Genomic DNA, 20,006 nt, shown 5'->3' with positions numbered 1-20,006 from the left:
TCAAAACCCACAAACCCGGATATCCTTTGAGGTCAATAATCTCGTTTGTACATTCCCCAACATCTATGAAATCGAATCTATCAAAATACCTCAAATTCAATAATATCGCTGAACTTGTCTCGTTACAAAAACACAATAAACCAAATTATCATATCAACAAACTACAGACTTATATCTCTAGACGTCTCGTCGCTTTTCACAAACATCCTAATAGAGCTAACACTTGAAATTATCAAAGGCCACTGGAACGACATGACACCACACACAAACAATGTTACGATACTGCTGCTCAAACTGTTATTTCAGATACAACAACCATTTATGCATTCGGCATAGCCATGGGCAGCAATCTAGGCCCGATTCTAGCAGACAGATATAGTGATGACACAATTACTCAACACTGTTATTACAAAACTACCTTCTACGTTACTCTTTCTCACCAATACATTGATAAAATTCTAACAGCAGTACTCACAGAGCAAATACTAGCAACATTAAACAATTTAACAACTTTAGGGTGGCACACTAATTACAGATTAGTACCAAAAACCAATGAATACTGATCGCTACCTCAATTGTATATCACACCACCCCTGTAAACAATAACAAACACGGCTAAAGGATTATTACACAGAATCATGTCCCTAAGTCATGAATGCTTTCACGAAAAAAAAAAAAATCCAAACGTATAACAAAAACTTATATAACAACAACTACCCTAAAAGCATAATTAACAGAATCGTAAACGTTACAACCCAACACTACACAAAACAACATCCTCCACAGAACACAACATATCAATGTAATCATACAAAGTCAAACCTTTCAATTCGTCCACAGATTGTCACACAAATTAATTCAAAAACCCAACACCAACAGCCTACAAATCTGATGTAATTGATAAAATTAATAGCTATGTCTGCAAAAACGGAAAAATCACATCTATGACTATAACGCCAAAAACTAATCTTACAGCATTGACCATGCCATTTTGAAAAACAACGCTACTTTGATTTCGACAAAATACAAATACTAATAACTTAGAAAAATACAAAGCCAACTAGCTTTATCGAAATGGTTTACATTAATCGAGATACACAGCAATAATTACTGAACAGATGCATGCAAACATATCCTTAGTCACCATCATAATGCAAATAAATCATTATTTTTATATGTGTGGTGATTAGTGACCGTTAATCGATAATTATTCAGAAATCGTGAGATGCGGTCTGGTGTGATGTAGGTTTCAGAAAAACATTTTCTTTATCGTGCCAAAGTTTCGATCTTTATTGAGATCATCTTCAGGGCCTGGAATTTACAAACAATGTTTACATGTTACAAATACATGTAGGATGTGGAAAAAAGTGAATTTATACAATGAAAAATATATTTTTTATATTCAATCTGGTCACCTGAAAGTGATCTCAATAAAGACCGAAACGTTGGCACGATAAAGAAAATGTTTTTCTGAAACCAACATCACACCAGACCGCATCTCATGATTTTTGAATAATTATTTTTATATTTCCCCTTCCATCATTATCGTCCGTAATAATTAACTTACTTCCCAATATTAGTAAATGTGCCTATTTAATAAATCCCGAATCACAAATCCAATCCAGAAAATCCCCATTTATTCCTATATAAAAACAGCAGAATATAAATTCTATTTCACAACAATTTCATACGAAACAAACACGATACCACAAGAATAACATACTTTATGTGAGTATGATATATTTGGTTAAAATTTATATTAATTACATCGCTATTCGATTATTTTTCCCAATGAACATATGTTTTGCAATTCACCCAGGCCCTGAAGATGACCCGAATAAAGGTCGCAACGCCGTATAAAATGAGAAGTGTTTTTTAAAATATTTCATTCCTTGACCGCTCCTCACTACTTCGACAAAACATTTACGGTTAATATAATGCTTTGACGTCCAAAGTCCAACCATTTATTGTACTTATTTTCTCGAGGCATGAACACATGATGTTTCCTTACCCCGTTTGCTTAATAACATTTTAGCACACACTATATTTATGTGTGGGGGTCCTTATGAAAATTAAATTTTAAAAACAGTTACATAAAACTAATACATTATTCATGGGTTTTTGTTGATAACGCAATGGTATTGTTCTGAATAATAAATATCTTTTTCTGATAATATTATTAATACAACTAATAAATGGAGCAAAGAATAAGGAGCACAAAATGATATAGATTAACATAATTGATATACCAAAAATTCTATAAATAATAGTAAAAAATTGATATAATCTCCACTTTGTACCCGAATTAGTATATTCTTTATACGCCAAGCTCATTTTTCTCAACGTGTTTTCATTATAATATTTTATAATTTCATCTTTCGTTCATGTCCAGAACCTCTGAGGTAGAAGCATCGTGCGAGGTGAAGGCAAAGAGTGTTTGGAAGTTGGAACTGCTTGAAGGCCCTGACGGAAGTCAGCGACACAAATGGCCTGACCCTGGCATGGGTCTCTGGGCACTCGGTGGATAGAAGCAACATCATCTCTGCTTTATTTTATTATTTTTTTTTTGTACTGTTTGTACGCCGTATGTACTCGTATGCATTCTTATTTGAGCTCATGTGTTCATATTATGTTGAAATCTTGTTGTCAAAGCAATGTTTCTTGAATCATATTTTATCACATTATACTCAGCCTAGCTAGCTGTAATTTGGTCATAATCGAATAATTTGTCCGCCTATCTTCCCGGGTACATCAGACCAGTTTTGGCATCTCGTTATCATTAGTTTCTATATGTGGTTTCAGCGAAAACAATTTTTGTATTTTTTTTTACAAGGTGTCTGTGAGGCGGAGGCAGTGTGACGTAGGCTGGTCCAGGGCCGGCCTTTCTTATCTACTTTAATCTCTTCTTACCCTCGATGTGCCTTTCTGCTAGTTTCAAAATTGCCAAAATTGTTTTACGAGTTCAATTTATATTTTCGTATATTCTCGTAACAGACCTTTTTGTTTGAATAATTTTTTCCTTGCCAGTATTACAAAAATTCCATTAGGTCAGCTATGAAATATAAGATTTTGCATTGTAATGTAAAAAAAAGCAATGATGCAGGCACGTTTCAACCCTTCATTTATTTTTGTAGAAGTTGTTTGCGGAAGGAGATTACGAACAAAATCTCTTTGAACATGAAAACTCATCCAGTGTTTTCCTTATTTCCATGCCAAAATGAGCAATACACATACTTTCCATTGTTCATCCCTGACAAGATAATAATGATTGAAATAAATTTCATAACTTGTTTATACAACTTATAATTCCTTTAAGCAGCAATCTTGGCTGTTAAAATAGACCAAAATTCTGCAAAGGACTTTTTATGTAATTTTTCGAGTTTTAACGTCGGCCTTCTTGACCATTTGCATATGCATTGGATTCTCCTCTGGCCTGTCTGCCTTTTTATTACCCAAAATTCCTTTGCGTCCTGGCACCGAAGATATCAGGTTGTTGGGTTTTACCAAGTTTTGGAGATTTTGGATGCATTGACTGACTAATTTTGATATGATTTTTTTACATGCTAATGCTGTATTAGCTGCTGCCTATCTAACGAAGTTTTTGTCAGTGTAACCTATTTTAAGATTTTCTTTGGCACAAGCATGTATTTCAGCTTGAAAGACGAGGTCTTCCCTACGAAGATCGCTCGTACTTTTGTCTTCCTCAGTAAATCCCTGACCCGGTTTTTCACTGGTTTTGGACCATTTATAGTAGTATTTGATTTTCTTCTGATTCTTTTTCCTCTCTGTTGTAGGTTAAATGATTTTTACGATGATATGCAAGGGCTGTTTCTCCTGGGAAGTCTTGATTTTATTTGTCGTTATTGTTCACCCGAATACTTCAGTCGTATAACATTACATTTCATTATGTAATAAAAATATAAAATCTGTAGTCTCCGAGTATATTTGTTGTTGGCATAAGAACGAAAACAGATGTAGCAACGTGCGAAATTCATTCCATGACTGTTCGAATTATCAGCTCGTCCAATTATTGTAATGAACTTATGTGTCCATCTTGTCAAGATAAGAGTTGAGTGCTGGCAAGATTAATTGAATAGTTCATTCTTAAACTAATTTTAAACTCTTAACTAATTGGGCTGTGACACTTTTAAAGCCACAAATTGTGCCGTTTATTGTTAAATATTGATCAATCTGTAAAAATGACCTACATATTATACGCATAGATAATATAATCTGCTAAGTTTTATCAGTTTTTTCTTTTCAAATCGAGGCTTCCACTCATCCCTGAGAAAATGAATGAATCATCGCGTTTATCAATTCTCTCTTAATTTGTCCACTTGGTCGATTATAGTTTATCCATTCAGAATACGCCTCCGGTTGGTGAGATTCTGGGCAAGCGGAAAACCCACTGATTCAGTATTATTATCGGCATTTATTACTTAAAAGACAGTCAAAACGAGGACCGGGTGGGTCAACAATTATTGTGTAATAAACATGTTTTAGAAGTCAATGATTAACGTGATTATTCGTTTCTGCACTTCAAGCGAAATTAAAGAAAAATCAAATCAAATATTAAAAATAACAAAAACTAATGTATAAAGTATGGTAAAATTTATAAGAACGTAAAAAAACAACCCAACACAGTATTTTAAGACCAATTCTTCAAGTAAACAGCAATTAATTTCAGGAAGGTGTGCGAGAAGTTCGAGTAAGCTGCAAGAAAAGCCGACACACATAACCAACCAGGCGTAACCAAAATGGAAGAGGGTCTTTACCACTTCTGTGGGTCCAAATTCTGGGTAACTACGTGCTTTTTACTACAAATTCTGAACAGAAGTCAGTTGTGTAAAAATGTGTAAATGTTTTGATAACAAATAATTATTTAAGTATTAAGGAAAATCAACAAAATGGCGATTTTTAAATCTTGCTGAATAGTTTCTCATTTATTTATTATACACTACCTTTTTTTATTTTTTTAACAAAAAAGTAATTATTTGTTAAAAAGGTGCAACACTACATGTTATAAAGAAGAATGTTTCTTTGAAAAAAAAAAATATATTTTTTTTTTGGGCCAAAGCAAGCATACATGCCTGGCATGCAGAGAAAGATTGTTCAATGTGACCCATATTGTGTGGGTGTCATTCCTTTGTTCCATATAGGGAGCAAGTAGGAATTATTTGCAGGGAAGTTGTTACTTTGTTAGTTATTCCGCTGACACCTGTTTGTGTATTGCTCCTTTTATAATTAAAATATTGTTCACTTTACTGCTCTTTTTATTGTTCCCGACAACAGGAATGCCGTCCAATATAATAATTATACTTGAGCACAGCATCCTTGGGTCCCTTAGAGAAAGGTTGCTCGATGTTTCCCACTTAATTGAAGGGTGCACTTCCTTAGTTCTATATGGGGAGAGTGTAGGAATCCTACTCGATGAGAATCATGCTTGAACAGGGCAGCGAGAATCTGTATTCTCTGTTCCAATTTTTGAGGAAACGGCTGTTACTGATAGTTTTCTGTCCTAGTGTGTGTTGTGAGTGAATGAAATGAATGAAAAATGATTTTTTTTAAATTAAATTTATTTATTAAAACTGGTCTTATTAGACCAACCATTAATTTTACAATAATATTATAGAATAAATAAATGTTTACATTCTTATAAACCCATTGGTACAATAAGATTTACATTTGACTCTTAACTATTCATTTTTAACTACGCAAGTTCATATGGCTTTGTTCTTTTTAATCTTCTGACCGTGTTTCGGTTATGTAAGAGTTTGGTCGCTTCCACATTCTCGTGTTGGCTGAGGCGATGTTTGGCAGCAAATCTTTGTATTTCCGCCATGAGTTCAGGGATCTTAAGACCCCTATGTAAGTCCTTATTCCTTATGTACCAGGGTGCATTGACCATTTAACTAAAATTTTATTTTGGAGTGTTTGTATGATTTTGATATTGCTGTGTTTGGTACAACCCCAGAGTTGAATACCATATGTCCACATAGGCTTTATGACTTGTTTATATAATAATATTTTATTTTGTATAGTTAGGTTGGAGCCACGTCCTATCAACCAGTATAGTTGTCTATACCTTAAACCTATTTCTGTCCTTTTTTTCTTTGCGTGTTCTTTCCATTTCAGCTTGGCATCTAAGATCTTTCCCTAGCTGTATTGCTGTATGGTATAGTAGTTTCATCGATTGAGAGCGACGGAACATGGTCCACTTTTTTGTTTGTAAAGATTAGATGAACTGATTTATGCTGTTTTAGTTTGACTTTCCATTTTTTTGTCCATTCGTTTATCTTACTACATGCATTTTGGAAGATTTTGGTTGAATGGGTGATAGTGACCGTTAGTTAATGATTATATAGAGATCCGCATCTCACGGTTTCTAAACAATCATGTATTTATTAGTGTGAGTGTGTGTAGTACAAGAGTTTCGGTATATCAAATACCCCATTGACCTTAAGTTAGATTAGGTATTGTAAGTATAGTTTTTTATAAGCGTGATAAAGGAAAATGGAAGAATATCTAGTACTCCACCCTACTTGAGTGAAAGATATTTAAGTAAGATAGAACAAATTTAAGAATGAATGATAGTGTGAGTGTGTTTAAGTTAAAACAGCATGCATTGGGGGCTGAAATGTCTTGGTTGTCAATAACCCTTTGGGCCTAACTTAGACAGTGGTACCGTAAGACCAAGGTCTGACCCCCGGGCCACCGAAACACTCGGTTCTGCACATATATATATACACAAGTTCATATATAAACAGAATTGAGCCTATATATCCACATATATTTATTCAGTGGCTGTTTTTATGATTTTTTTTATTTTTTACAGGATGCCAATTTAACGTGGTACACGGATACACCGGAATTAACGCCATGCTTGGAAAAATCTTTATCCATCTTGGTTCCTTTTCTGTTTGTCATTTTATTCATCTGGATAGATATATACGATATTGTATACAGTAACACTAGAAACATACCATGGAGCCAATTCAATAAAATGAAATTGGTAAATTTTTTTACTTAATTGTTTTTTTGAAGTAAAATAATTATATTTTTTGTTGTTTACCTCAGCTACTATGTTCCGGTATTTTAATATTAGGAATCATAGATTTTGTTTACATTGTTATAACACTAAACAAGGGATTTGTCTTTCCTGTGGACTTATGTACATCCCTAGTTAAAATAGTTTTAATGGTAAGTAGTTTTAAAAATAATATAATTTGTATCAGCCTTCAATATAAAACTAAAGTTCTGTTTTTACATAAATCAGCAAGTGATTTTTTTTTTTTTTTTCAGATTGTAAGCATAACTTTAATTTTAGTTCATAGGGAAAAAGGTATTCGATCGTCAGGCCTTTTGTTTTTAATGTGGACTCTCTTAGTTATTTTAGCTGTGCCACAACTTGGCTCTGTTATTAAAAAATACATTTTGGTAAGCTTGGCAAGGAAAAAAAAACAATGAATAAATATTAATTAATGTCCTCAATTGATGTTAAATTTTCAGAATGACTATATTCTTATCGATATCACGTTTTTTGTGTATTTTGCATTTGCATTGGTCTCATTAGGTTTGAATTTTTTCGCTGATGCTGAGCCTCTGCATGCAGATTATCCAGAAGTCACTGTAAGCCTTTAAATGTTAACTGACAAAAGAATTTCTTTATTATAATGTGGTTTTTTTTCAGAATCCCTGCCCTGAGTACAATGCATCATTCCCTTCACAACTGTTTTTCACTTGGTTCGACAGCTTTATATTTCGGGGCTATAGACAACCACTGACCAATTCTGATCTTTGGAACATGAATTATGAAGACATGTCACGTGCGGTCATACCCCAGTTTGATAAATATTGGAACGCATCCGTTCAAAAGAAAACAAGGTAAATGTTTTAATTTTACCGAAAGGAGGATAGATAATTATTTTAAATAATTGTGCAATTTATTTAAATTAAAATAAAAACAATGATTAATTTTCTATTTAAAAATTAATAATAATTGCAAGACTGGTATTGGTCAAGAGTATTTACTTTAATATTTTAAATTATTTCAAAAGGAAGCCTAAAAGAATTGACTTTGTTTAGGAAATTCTTTAGTAAATGACTTTTCAGATTGGCAGATAAACATAATGCTGCAATTTCTAAAGGTGCAGTTGGCACTAATGAAGCTGTGAAGAAGGAAAAAGCCGAGCCCAAGCCAACTTCAATCCTTCCGTGTCTCTGCAAATGTTTTGGTCCTACGTTTTTGTATGGCGCATTTCTAAGGCTTGTCCAAGTATTACTGTCATTTGTCAGCCCGCTGATTCTAAAGTGAGTTTAACTAATAATAACATTAGAAATTTTTGATGATAATAAATGTGTAAGTTAATATATTATATAAATTTTGTATAATAAAATTTATAATCAAACATACAATTTTCAGATTGCTTATTGAATTTGTCGAAGGTGATGAACCCGAATGGAAAGGCTACTTGTATGCTGCTGTACTTTTAATTACAGCAACTATTCAGAGTATCTTGTTATCACAATATTTTAAAAAAATGATACTCATTGGTCTAAGGATAAGGAGTTCTTTAATATCCATCATTTATAGAAAAGTATATATTTTTTATCAAAACATTTAAAAAAATTGCAATATAATATATTGTACATTAGATCAATCTAGAAATGATATACTACTGTATGAGCTCAGATGGAATTGTTTTTGAAAACATTGTTAATACAACATTTAAAATTTTTTAAGGCTTTAAAATTGTCAAATGCAGCGAGGAAAGGTTCGACGGTTGGTGAAATTGTAAATTTGATGTCTGTAGATGCCCAGCGCTTTATGGATTTGGTAACATTTCTCAACCTTTTGTGGACTGTACCACTGACGATTGCCCTTGCACTTTACTTTCTTTGGCAGACACTCGGTCAGTGAGATTATTTGCCCGTGTGGTTCAGCTTTGACAATTTCTAATTTTCACAGGCCCGTCGGTGATGGCAGGATTTGCGGTTATGATAATCTTGATACCGATCAACGGAGTGATCGGAAGCAAAGTCAGATCACTTCAGGTCATCCAGATGAAAAACAAAGATGAAAGGATTAAAATGATGAATGAAATCTTGTCTGGCATTAAGGTGCTAAAATTATATGCGTGGGAGCCTAGTTTTGAAAAACAAGTGATGAATATACGAGAAAAGGAAATTAAAGTTCTAAAACAAGCTTCATATTTAAACGCGTTTTCTTCTTTTCTATGGGCTTGTGCTCCTTTTTTGGTAATTAAATATAACAAATCTGATCAATTGAAATTTTTTGTTTGTCTTTTTACTTTATAAAAATCTATTGTTATTCACAGGTTGCTTTAGTAACTTTCACTGTTTATGTTTTGTCGGATGAAAAAAATATATTAGATGCTCAAAAAGCTTTTGTCGCGCTCTCTCTTTTCAACATGATAAAATTCCCACTTGCAATGCTTCCAATGCTGATCGCTAGCATGATTCAGGTAATTAACTTAATCATCATTAATTAAATTGATATTATAATTCAGTTTATTTTAATCTTATTCTTTAATATTGTTTTCTTGTTTCTTATGTTTATGGTAGACTAGCGTTTCTATTAAGCGTATTAACAAATTTATGAACAGTGAGGAAATCGATCCAAGTTGTGTTTCACATGACAATAAACTAGGTAAGACCCATATTTTTTATTATTATTATTATTATTTTAATCCTTATAAGATTATATATACTTATGTAAAATATGGCAGAAAGAGGGAAAATTTGAATGGTTGTATGGTGGAAAGGGTACTAGGAAGCGGGGTTTGTATTCCCAGGCACTGCAGCCTTCTGGCTTATTGTACCTTCCTAGTTCCTTAGTTCAGTCAATAGACTCAATCCTTCTTAGAAGTATCAGGTCATTGACTGTTGTTGCTGCAATTTGATTCCCTAAGTCTTTTCCGTACGTTAGGTTTAACCTCCATTGAGCTGTTGCTTCGCATTCGAAGATGATATGAGTGGCTGTTTCCTCCTCTTCAGTACATAATCTGCAAATGGGATCATCATTGTATATACCCAAGTTGTGTAGATGTTTTCTCACATACCAGTGACCTATTAGTAGTCCCACCACTCCTCTGAGTTTTGCCCTCTCCAATTGTAGCAGTGTTTTTGCCAATCTTGGTGAGGGTTGTTTCATCATAAGTTTACTATGGCTAGCACAGCTAGAGTTTATCCACTTCTCTTTGTGTTTTGCTTGGATCCATTATGCGATGGAGGATTCTATGTTTGTTTTTGTTATCCCAAGGATAGGTTCGGGGCCTATGTATGGTCTTGCAGATCCTCCTCTGGCCAGTTTGTCTGCTTCCTCGTTACCCAAAATTGCCCTGTGCCCTGACACCCAAGATATCATCAGGTTATTGTGTTTTCCCAGGTTTTGGAGATTTTGGATGCATTCACTGACTAGTTTTGATGTAATTCTTTTAAATGCTAATGTTTTAATAGCTGTTTGACTGTCTGATCTTATGAGGATTTTTTTGTCAGTGTAACCTCTTTTAAGATTTTCCAGGGCACAAGCATTGATGGCATGTATTTCCACTTGAAAGACCAAAGTATTCTTCCCTAATGAGTTTGATTGCTCATATCTTGGGCTTGTACAGAAAATGCCTGATCCGGTTCCTTCGTTTGTTTTGGAGCCATCTGTGTACCATATCATTGTATCTGATGCTCTCCTGTGTTCTTCCTCTCCTTTATAGTCTGTTCAGACTTTATAGGAAGTTGTGAAGATTGTTTCTGTGATCATGTAGCCAGTCCCCATTTCTAATAATGGGTGTCTGATTTTGTTGATTACGGTTGTATGCCCGAATTGTTTAGTTCCTTTCCAATTTAATTGTTTTTGGAGCCTAAATGAGCTTTTCCTAGCCTCTCCTTGTATGAATATTTCTAGTGGAGGTAGGTTTAGCAAGGTTTCTAATGCGTTTTTAGGGGTTGTTCTCATCGCCCCTGTGATACGGGGTGTTGTAGGTTGAGATGAAGAGTTGGTGTCCAAGTAGATCAAAGTCATGATAGCTCAAGTGGTTAGAGCAGCAGCATATTGAGCAATACGTTCGAATCCCGCTCATCACATTGGCTTTTTCATCTCAACCAAGACTTGGTTAAAAGTATTGAAATTATTATTATTAATTTTTTTGCTTTTGTACAAAAATATTTATAATTATATACAACTAAAATATACACACTCTCAGTAATTATGGTACACTTGGTAAAGTAAAAAAGTCTTAAATGTGCAAAAAAAATAATTAAAAGCTTCTTGGTAAATTATTATTTGGCATTTATTGTTTGTTTAGAAGAGGCGTTACTCATGGAAGATGGATCGTTCAAATGGGGAGCGGAGGACTCCACGATTTTGAAAAATATCAACATGAAGATCAAACCGAAATCGCTCGTCGCTATTGTCGGCAGCGTGGGGTCCGGCAAGTCTTCTCTTCTCTCAGCTTTCCTCGGGGAGATGGAAAAAATTTCCGGACGGGTTAACACAAAGGTAATCGGGTAGAAAGGGCAAACACGACAAATATTAATCATTATTTGGGCTCAGGGTTCTATTGCGTACGTGCCCCAAATCGCTTGGATACAGAATGCAACGTTGCGGGAGAACATCCTATTCGGTAATGCATACAACAGCAAACTTTATGAGAAAGTCATCACGGCTTGTGCCCTCAAGGCAGATTTTGAGATGCTACCTGCTGGTGACAGAACTGAAATCGGTGAAAAGGTATTACAAATTCACAAATAATAATCTAATACTATTGACTCTCGTTATCTGTGATAAGTCCCAAGCATCACCACGGATAATAGGAAACACCTCGAATTTCAGGCTTTGAAGCATTTCCTTCCACATCTGCATACCAATCAGACACTTTCTGTATTGCATATCCCTATTGTCAATGTATGAACTTATGTACAGATATTTCAGGTTTTTTGTTTAATTAGAAAACTACTATGTAAAGTAATGTGCAAAGGTTTATTCCACAGTGAATTCGCACTCTCCTCTAGAACTTATCTAGGGAGGCAACCATGGATGAGTGAAAGCACAGATAACGAGAGTCTACTATATCTGAAAGTGTGTTTTGTTAAATTTCAGTTATTAACAAAGTGCATTTCAAGATTAACTCTCCACATATAATTTATAAATAATAAAACAAAATTTTCTAATATTATTGTTTTGTATTGTTCATTATTTTTTCCATAATTGTATAATTAAGGGTATTAATTTGAGTGGAGGCCAAAAACAAAGAGTGAGTTTGGCTCGAGCAGTCTACTACAATTCTGACATCTACTTCCTCGACGACCCTTTAAGCGCAGTGGACAGTCATGTCGGGAAACATATTTTTGATAATATCATCGGACCCAATGGCATCCTTCATGACAAGGTACCCACAATCGTACTTCCAATTTTTATTTTATTACACCTATTTTGTACTTGTTTAGACTAGGCTGCTTGTAACGCACAGCATTACATTTTTGCCAGAGGTGGATTTTATTATTGTACTCAAGGACGGCTCTGTGTCTGAAACAGGAACTTATAGAGAGCTTTTAGATAAAAAGGGCGCTTTTTCTGAGTTTCTTACCACTCACACTCAAGACATTGATAAAAATAAAGGTACGTGTTTCATAAAACGCAAAAAATATTAATTATAATTTGTATTATCTAATTGTCCTGGTACTTAACAGGAAGGGATGAAGAAATGGCAAGTGCTTCACAGATGGAACTTTCAAGACAGATTAGTGTGTCCAGTTCTATGAGAAGGTATAGTAATTATTTATTTATTTATTTACAGATCGAAATCCACTATAAAAAAGACATTTTACAATAACAAAAAATATAAATAATATATGTAAAAATACAAATAATATATATAAAAAGAATAAGGACGTATATACATGGTAATAATATAAATCGTAAATATAAACGATAAATGTAAAAATACAATTAAAGAGTAAAAACTGAACAACAAAAATGAAAGACATAATTACTAACCAAATAAGGCAGAGAAAACAAAATAAAGCTGAAAGACAATTGAAACAATAATTAGGTACATATTTAATGAAAATAATGCTCTTTGTAAATATATAATAAGACTAGAGTGCGAGAATTAGTTGAACCAGTAAATGAAATAAATTATAATAATTTTGTACAGTATGAAATATAAAAGCATTCAACTAAGGTTGTAGGATAAGGTTTTCACAGAACTATTGAAGAAGTCAATCCTATTGCAGATGTTGTTACTCTTGATCAACATTCTGTGTAGAGGAAAAGAGTTAGAGCATGTAGTTAGAGCTTTGGAATTCAATATAAAATAATTTATAGGTTTTAAGTGAGTACGAAGGGACATGTAGCTGTAGTTGAGAGGAGATAAGGACTATCAATGAGATTGTTTAATAATTTAAGTATAAAAACAATATCAAAGTAATCCCTTCTTAGTGCCAGTTCGAAAAGTTTAAATTCAGAGCGGATTCCAGGGTAGGCAGAATTCGGAGGAAGATTGAGTTTGTAGGAAAGTTTTTTTAAAAATTTGTTTTGTACAGATTGAAGAATTTTTTGATAATTTAGATAGACTGGGTTCCAAACAGGTGTAGCATATTCTAGTATGGGTTGTACAAAAGCTTTATAAAGATGTTCAAAACATAGAGGATTTTTAAATTAATATTATATTATTTTAAAGACTTGCTATTGTAACATGCAAAAATAGAATTCCTTGAACAAAGCATTAAGTTTTTGAGCCCATTGTGATATGTTTTCAAATCAATGTTGACTTTTCCTTTAAGAGAGATTTTTTATTAAAAAATATTTATTTTTTACAATGGCTACATCTAATTACCTTTACCATATTTGAAAACCTTCCACAAAAAGTCATAGTTTTCTTAATATAATAACTATATAGTGCCGTCCTACAAACCACTTATTTTACTCATTTATCAAAAATATTCTATTGTTATTCTCATTCACAAAGTACACAAATCTCCCAACCATACATCCACTTACCTAGTTTTCTTCTTTTAATGCCCAAAATGCTTAAAGCGCTTAATACCATCATAGATACTCATAAAATCATTCCTTCTCATCAATTAAGATTCCATCCTCATTTTTCGAGTTGTCGACACTATTTTCTCTGCTCTAGAGAATAAAGAGTATTGCTTGGGTGATTCCCAGTTTTAGGAAGGCTACTGACAGGCCCCTAGGCATGCTTTATGAACTACGCTTCCTATCCACTCTTTATTACCTTATCCTCCTATCTAATTGACTGTTGCTTTAGAGTGAGGTGTGCCAACGAGTTCCAGGAAGTCAGACAGATACAAATCAGCATCCCACAAGAGAGCGTTCTTGGTCCCATCCTTTATTTCATACTCTCAACATACACCCTAATACCACCGTCACTGCATCATGATAAATTTTATCCTTGTCTAACTCGAATCCTATCCAAGCAGCCTCCAACATACAAGACCCCAGGTTACCAAGTTTGGTCCAAAAAGTGGAGGACAAGACTAAGAAGAAAAATTTGCTCCGTGTATGTTCACATTGTAAAACCATTCTTACCTTCCACTGTACCTCAACAACAAAGATATATATGTATATCAATTTGCATGCAAGTCAAATGCTTAGGCCTTAGGACCTAAACAGCATACTGACTTAAAAGACAACTTAAAAAAAGACAACTACGAAAACTTCTAGGACCAAATTCGATCATGAACATCAACACTAAATTAACCTTACACATGATTTTACTGTGACTACGTTGGACATATAGAGTGGAACTGTGTGGTTCAGCCAAGCCATTCAACAACCAGCATATCTAATCCTTCCAATCAAAAGTCACAACTTCAAAATTCCTTTTGTGAATGAACTGATCTGTTCCCAATTCCAAAAGTTTCACACTAATCTCTTGATCCATCATAACCGTACTGCTTGAGCCCTCTCTACACATTCCCATTCTGAGAACTCGCCACATCTCAATTGAGTACCACACATTGACTGGCTTCTCTCTCCAGGTGCAGCACCGACATTAGTGTTAATGCTGTGACCATGTAAAAGAAAGTTTTGTGATTACATTTTTAATATGTACTAATATAGGTTACAACGCATTTATAGGTTACAAATAAAATAATTTTTAAAAAGATTTACAATTCTGAAAGGTTCAGATTAAACATAAAGCTTATATGTGCATATATATATTAACTTGTATTAATATATATCTATGTATATGTTTCTATTTGAACTTACATTTGTTTGATATTTTTAAGGCGAAAACCGTCAACACACAGCAGCCTGGGATCAGTGAGTTCTGAAGAATTTGATGACAAATTAATAGAAGAAGAAAAGACAGAAGAAGGAAGTGTTAGTATTTTGTATAGTCGACTGCTACTTGTATTTATTTTTCCTCATGGACAAAAACTGAAATTTTCAGGTGAAATGGCAAGTGTACCGTCATTATTTCAAGTCGTCCGGGATGTTTCTAGCGATAGCCACAATCTTCTTGACCATACTCAACCAAGGATTCTCGATCGGATCGAATTTCTGGATTTCGATATGGACAAGTGACAAAGCTTTAGTCATTAACGGTACCCAGGATACTAGCAAGAGGGACATGTATTTAGGAGTGTACGGGTTGTTTGGTACTGGCGAGAGTAAGTACATTTTTAGTGTATTTTTCATAAGATTTTTTTTAAAACAAACAATATAACTTGTTTTTAAAAGTTGACTAAAAGTAAATGTTAGACACTTCATCAATTTTGCAAATTTTATTTATTGAAAGATTAATTGGCATGTTTTTATTTAGTGCTAGCTTTAATGCTCAGTTCTCTCACCATGGCTTTGGGATGTATTTACGCTTCTATTGGTCTCCATATATACATGCTGAACAACATCCTCCATTCGCCGATTTCATTTTTTGACACAACGCCGATCGGTAGGATTGTCAACAGGTTTGCTAAAGACATTGACATAGTTGACAATGCTCTTCCTCCCATAATCAGAGGTTTCATATATACATTCTTTGGGGTAATTACCTTTTAATATATTTAATTTATTTGAATCTTGTTGAATATTGATAATTAATTAATTTGAAATGAACCTTCAAAATTATCATTATGAAATTTGGGACTTAGCCAGCATCCAGCCTGAATCATGGTGACATGCGATCTGATGGTACAAAATCATAGTTCGCTCAATCATCTTTGGCTCTTGTTGGCACAGATTGAATTTACCTTTATAGATTAAAATGAGTGATCAAACATAAACATTCAACAAATTTGTGTGGTGATTGGTGACCGTATCGATATTTATTTAGAAATCGTGAGATGCGGTCTGGTGTGATGTAGGTTTCAGAAAAACATTTTCTTTATCGTGCCAATGTTTCGATCTTTATTGAGATCATCTTCAGGGCTCAAAGTGTTTGTCTTCTGTGTAATTGTGCCATTCTTGGCACAACGTTGGCACAATAAAGAAAATGTTTTTCTGAAACCTACATCACACCAGACCGCATCTCACGATTTCTAAATAAAAATTCAACAAATTAATTGCGTAATAATTAAAAAGTAAACCAGCATCCTGGGAGTTGATATGATCCCCCAGTTGTTGTGCAGCAAAATAAAAAACGTAAAATCGCAATACATGCTTTCTAGAAGAAAACAATTAGGCTGGACAAACACTATCGTGTTCTATGTGGTAGCCTCATATCACAGTCTGTTACAACAACTGCTGGATTGCTTTTCACAGTGACACATCACTTTCTGTTTTGCTAGACCTTTACTTAAAAAATATGTTTAATCCCCATCATAGATACACATAAAATCATTCCTTCTCACCAGTTCAGCTTCCATCATCATCTTTCCATTATCCAGCAAGGTTTCAGAGTTGTCGCCATTTCCTCTACTCTAAAGGTCAAAGAGTAAAAAGCAATAGCTTGAATGTAGCCTAGGCTTTTGATAGGCTCTGGTCGGTGTCCCTCATGGGAGCATTCTAGGTCCCATCCTGTATGCCTTTTATACTTCTGATTTTCTTAAACATTTCAACACTATCATTATCACCTATGACACCTAATTTTGTCTTCTTATCTTCGTCGCATCCATGCAACCTCCAACATTCAAGAACACCTTGAATCCCACACTTAAGAGACACCAACATAACAGAATACCTGACCAACTACGAAGACTTTTAGGAACAAAATTGGTTTTGCCAGACGTACTGTTGGACATATGAAGTAGGTAGGGGGTCTGTGGGTGTTCTGCCAAGCCAACCAGTATCCAGCACATACCAGCTTTCTAATTGAAAGTTCTCATTCAAATTGCTAACCTTAGCTTCTTAGTAAATCACTGACCACCCTAACATGTCTTTTCTCAACAAACTGATTTAATACGGCTTCCAAAAGTTCCATGCCAAACTCTCAATCCGTCCTAACCAAACTGCCTAAGTATTCTCTACACTTTCTTATCCTAAGAACCAACCACATCTTGTTAAATATGATGTCCTGAGACCTACTCACTCCTTTATCTATCATATTATACCATCATCAGCTGGATTCCCTTAACAAGTGTCCTCCATGTGCCATAGGTAAGTGTTGTGGCCAAGAAAAATAAAAACATATGTATATAAAACCATATATTTTTATATGTACAGACTACAAATAAATTATTTATTTAAGTTAATAAAAAACTTTTAAAGTTTACTTCCTATTTTCATTACTCTTATATTGATTCCAATCTCTATAAAATACTTTCAACTTTTAGGTGATATCAACTTTAATCGTTATCAGTGCATCAACACCCATTTTTATAACTGTCATTATCCCAGTGGGACTCCTGTACTACTTTATACAGGTTGGTATTGAAAATGTTTATAAAAAAATAAGTTTAAAAAAAAATTGTTTAAAATTTTTTTAGAAATTCTTCATAGCAACTTCAAGACAGTTGAAACGGTTGGAGAGTGTGACAAGATCGCCAATTTACTCACATTTTGGTGAAACTGTTAATGGTAAATTTGATGTTATTACATTTAAAAAAATATTGCATTAATAATTTTGGCATACGACATGTTTATTGTGATTTACCTCATTTACTTTTTTCATGTTAAAAGTATAAAAATACTTGTTCTATATTGATTTTCTTTAAAAGCTTGAAATTTTATGTGTTAGATTATTATTGAAAATTTCATTTGTACACACAGGATCGTCGTCAATACGGGCTTATAACGTACAGCAAAGGTTTGTGAAAGAGTCAGAGGAAAAAGTCGATTTCAACCAAATTGCTGCCTTCCCTGGGATAATAGCGAACAGGTAAAACACAATTTTCTCAATTTACTCACATCACATTAACGTTTTGTCCGTTTTCCAATCGATATCTAGGTGGTTGGCAGTCCGGCTCGAATTTATCGGAAATGTTATAATATTCTTTGCCGCTCTTTTTGCCGTGCTGGAAAGAGAGACAATGAATCCTGGCATCGTTGGCCTGTCTATCACCTACGCACTGCAGGTTCGACATAATTATCCTTATCGTATCGTAATAATTCTTACAAACATTAAAAAAATTTGTGTCTAGATTACTCAAACGTTAAACTGGTTAGTGCGCATGACTGCAGAAGTTGAGACGAACATAGTTGCAGTTGAAAGGATAAAAGAATATGGAGAAACACCCCAAGTATATTGGGCATTTTATTTTAATTGGACGTAATATAAATGATTAATCACAATGTTTTAGGAAGCTCCTTGGGAGGTCAAACCCAATCCTGTGGATCAAAATTGGCCAATTAACGGTGCCATTGAATTTAGAAAATTCAAAGTACGCTACAGGGAAGGACTAGATCTTGTTTTGAAAGGATTATCTTTTAAAATTAATGGGAACGAAAAGGTGCTTGAAATTGTTAAAATTTAATTTATTCTGTTGATGACCAGCATCCTTGTAGGTTGGCATCGTTGGGCGAACAGGAGCCGGCAAATCGTCAATGACACTTAGCCTGTTTAGAATTATTGAAGCTGCGGAAGGCACAATTCTTATTGATAATGTTGACATTTCTAAAGTGGGCCTTCATACTTTAAGATCCAGGATTACTATTATACCTCAGGTTTGTTAATTGAAGTGTTAATTTTTTTTGTCATTAAATTACAAATATTCAGGATCCTGTCTTATTTTCTGGACCTCTTCGCTTCAACCTGGATCCGTTTGAAAGTTACAATGATGAACAAATCTGGAAAGTGCTCGAGCTTGCCCATCTCAAAAATTATGTTACAAAACTACCTAATAAACTGCAATACAACGTCACAGAAGGGGGTGATAATTTGAGGTATTTTAATAATTAACTCTCTTTTTGTGTGTGTGTGTGTGTGTGTATGTAACACCTTTTTTTGTCAGTGTTGGGCAAAAACAACTGATTTGTCTAGCAAGAGCACTACTGCGTAAAAGCAAACTGCTCATTCTCGATGAAGCAACTGCTGCGGTTGATTTAGAAACTGATAAATTAATTCAAGAAACGATACGAGCCGAGTTTACTAACTGCACCATTTTGACCATAGCCCACAGGATAAACACAATTATGGATTCGGACAGGTAATTTTCTTTTCTATTTGTAAATGGTTGTTACAACAAATTTGTGTACGTAGTATTCATCTTTATTCATATAATATTCTCATACACAGACAAAATTAAGATATTTTTGGTTAATAATTACAATAATGATTAAGATTAAAATAGGAGCTGGTCCGTTTACGATCTGTGCACTGTGACCAATAAACAGTATTCTGCATCTCCATTGCTGTCTAGTCGTTGAAAGCTTTAAGGCTTTCTAATAGTAGAACATCCTACAAAAACAGAGGACATGTTTCACTGTCTCTTCTACTTCCTGGCAACATTTGCACAGGCTTGTATCTGTGACTACGAGTCTATGCATATGCCTCTGGAGCCTACAGTGTCCAGTTAGCAGTCCAACTATTATTCTAGTCCAAACTCGTCCTACATTTTGTAGTTTTTTTTCTTTTTTTAACTGG

At 34.1% G+C, this 20,006-nt stretch overlaps 1 protein-coding gene across 7 annotated transcripts in view; it reads left to right on the top strand.

Moving 5' to 3' along the window:
- Positions 1–20,006, top strand: part of LOC106667059 (multidrug resistance-associated protein 1-like) — a 45,628-nt gene that overhangs the window by 23,418 nt on the left and 2,204 nt on the right. For 5 of the 7 annotated variants that reach the window (XM_014394711.2, XM_014394706.2, XM_014394710.2 and 2 more), the window contains exons 2-30: positions 4,688–4,799; positions 6,836–7,012; positions 7,078–7,200; positions 7,303–7,437; positions 7,510–7,629; positions 7,691–7,884; positions 8,113–8,310; positions 8,423–8,597; positions 8,744–8,912; positions 8,969–9,258; positions 9,339–9,485; positions 9,586–9,670; positions 11,322–11,515; positions 11,570–11,746; positions 12,237–12,404; positions 12,463–12,634; positions 12,706–12,781; positions 15,274–15,367; positions 15,438–15,657; positions 15,810–16,030; positions 17,758–17,847; positions 17,911–18,001; positions 18,194–18,302; positions 18,372–18,498; positions 18,565–18,663; positions 18,724–18,873; positions 18,929–19,087; positions 19,140–19,306; positions 19,375–19,569. In XM_014394711.2, the coding sequence (XP_014250197.1) occupies positions 4,758–4,799; positions 6,836–7,012; positions 7,078–7,200; positions 7,303–7,437; positions 7,510–7,629; positions 7,691–7,884; positions 8,113–8,310; positions 8,423–8,597; positions 8,744–8,912; positions 8,969–9,258; positions 9,339–9,485; positions 9,586–9,670; positions 11,322–11,515; positions 11,570–11,746; positions 12,237–12,404; positions 12,463–12,634; positions 12,706–12,781; positions 15,274–15,367; positions 15,438–15,657; positions 15,810–16,030; positions 17,758–17,847; positions 17,911–18,001; positions 18,194–18,302; positions 18,372–18,498; positions 18,565–18,663; positions 18,724–18,873; positions 18,929–19,087; positions 19,140–19,306; positions 19,375–19,569 (4,364 nt within the window). In that variant the 5' untranslated portion in view covers positions 4,688–4,757. Of the gene's footprint in view, positions 1–4,329; positions 4,486–4,687; positions 4,800–6,835; positions 7,013–7,077; positions 7,201–7,302; positions 7,438–7,509; positions 7,630–7,690; positions 7,885–8,112; positions 8,311–8,422; positions 8,598–8,743; positions 8,913–8,968; positions 9,259–9,338; positions 9,486–9,585; positions 9,671–11,321; positions 11,516–11,569; positions 11,747–12,236; positions 12,405–12,462; positions 12,635–12,705; positions 12,782–15,273; positions 15,368–15,437; positions 15,658–15,809; positions 16,031–17,757; positions 17,848–17,910; positions 18,002–18,193; positions 18,303–18,371; positions 18,499–18,564; positions 18,664–18,723; positions 18,874–18,928; positions 19,088–19,139; positions 19,307–19,374; positions 19,570–20,006 lie in introns of those variants that run through there. The other 2 variants (XM_014394708.2, XM_024230199.1) reach the window with 2 other exon arrangements.

Source organism: Cimex lectularius, unplaced genomic scaffold, assembly GCF_000648675.2.
Source record: "Cimex lectularius strain Harlan isolate CLEC.00 unplaced genomic scaffold, Clec_2.1 scaffold379, whole genome shotgun sequence".
Classification (NCBI taxonomy): Eukaryota; Metazoa; Arthropoda; class Insecta; order Hemiptera; family Cimicidae; genus Cimex; species Cimex lectularius.
The sequence above is the reverse complement of the archived record's forward strand: the minus strand, read 5'-3'. Positions and strand labels throughout refer to the sequence as shown.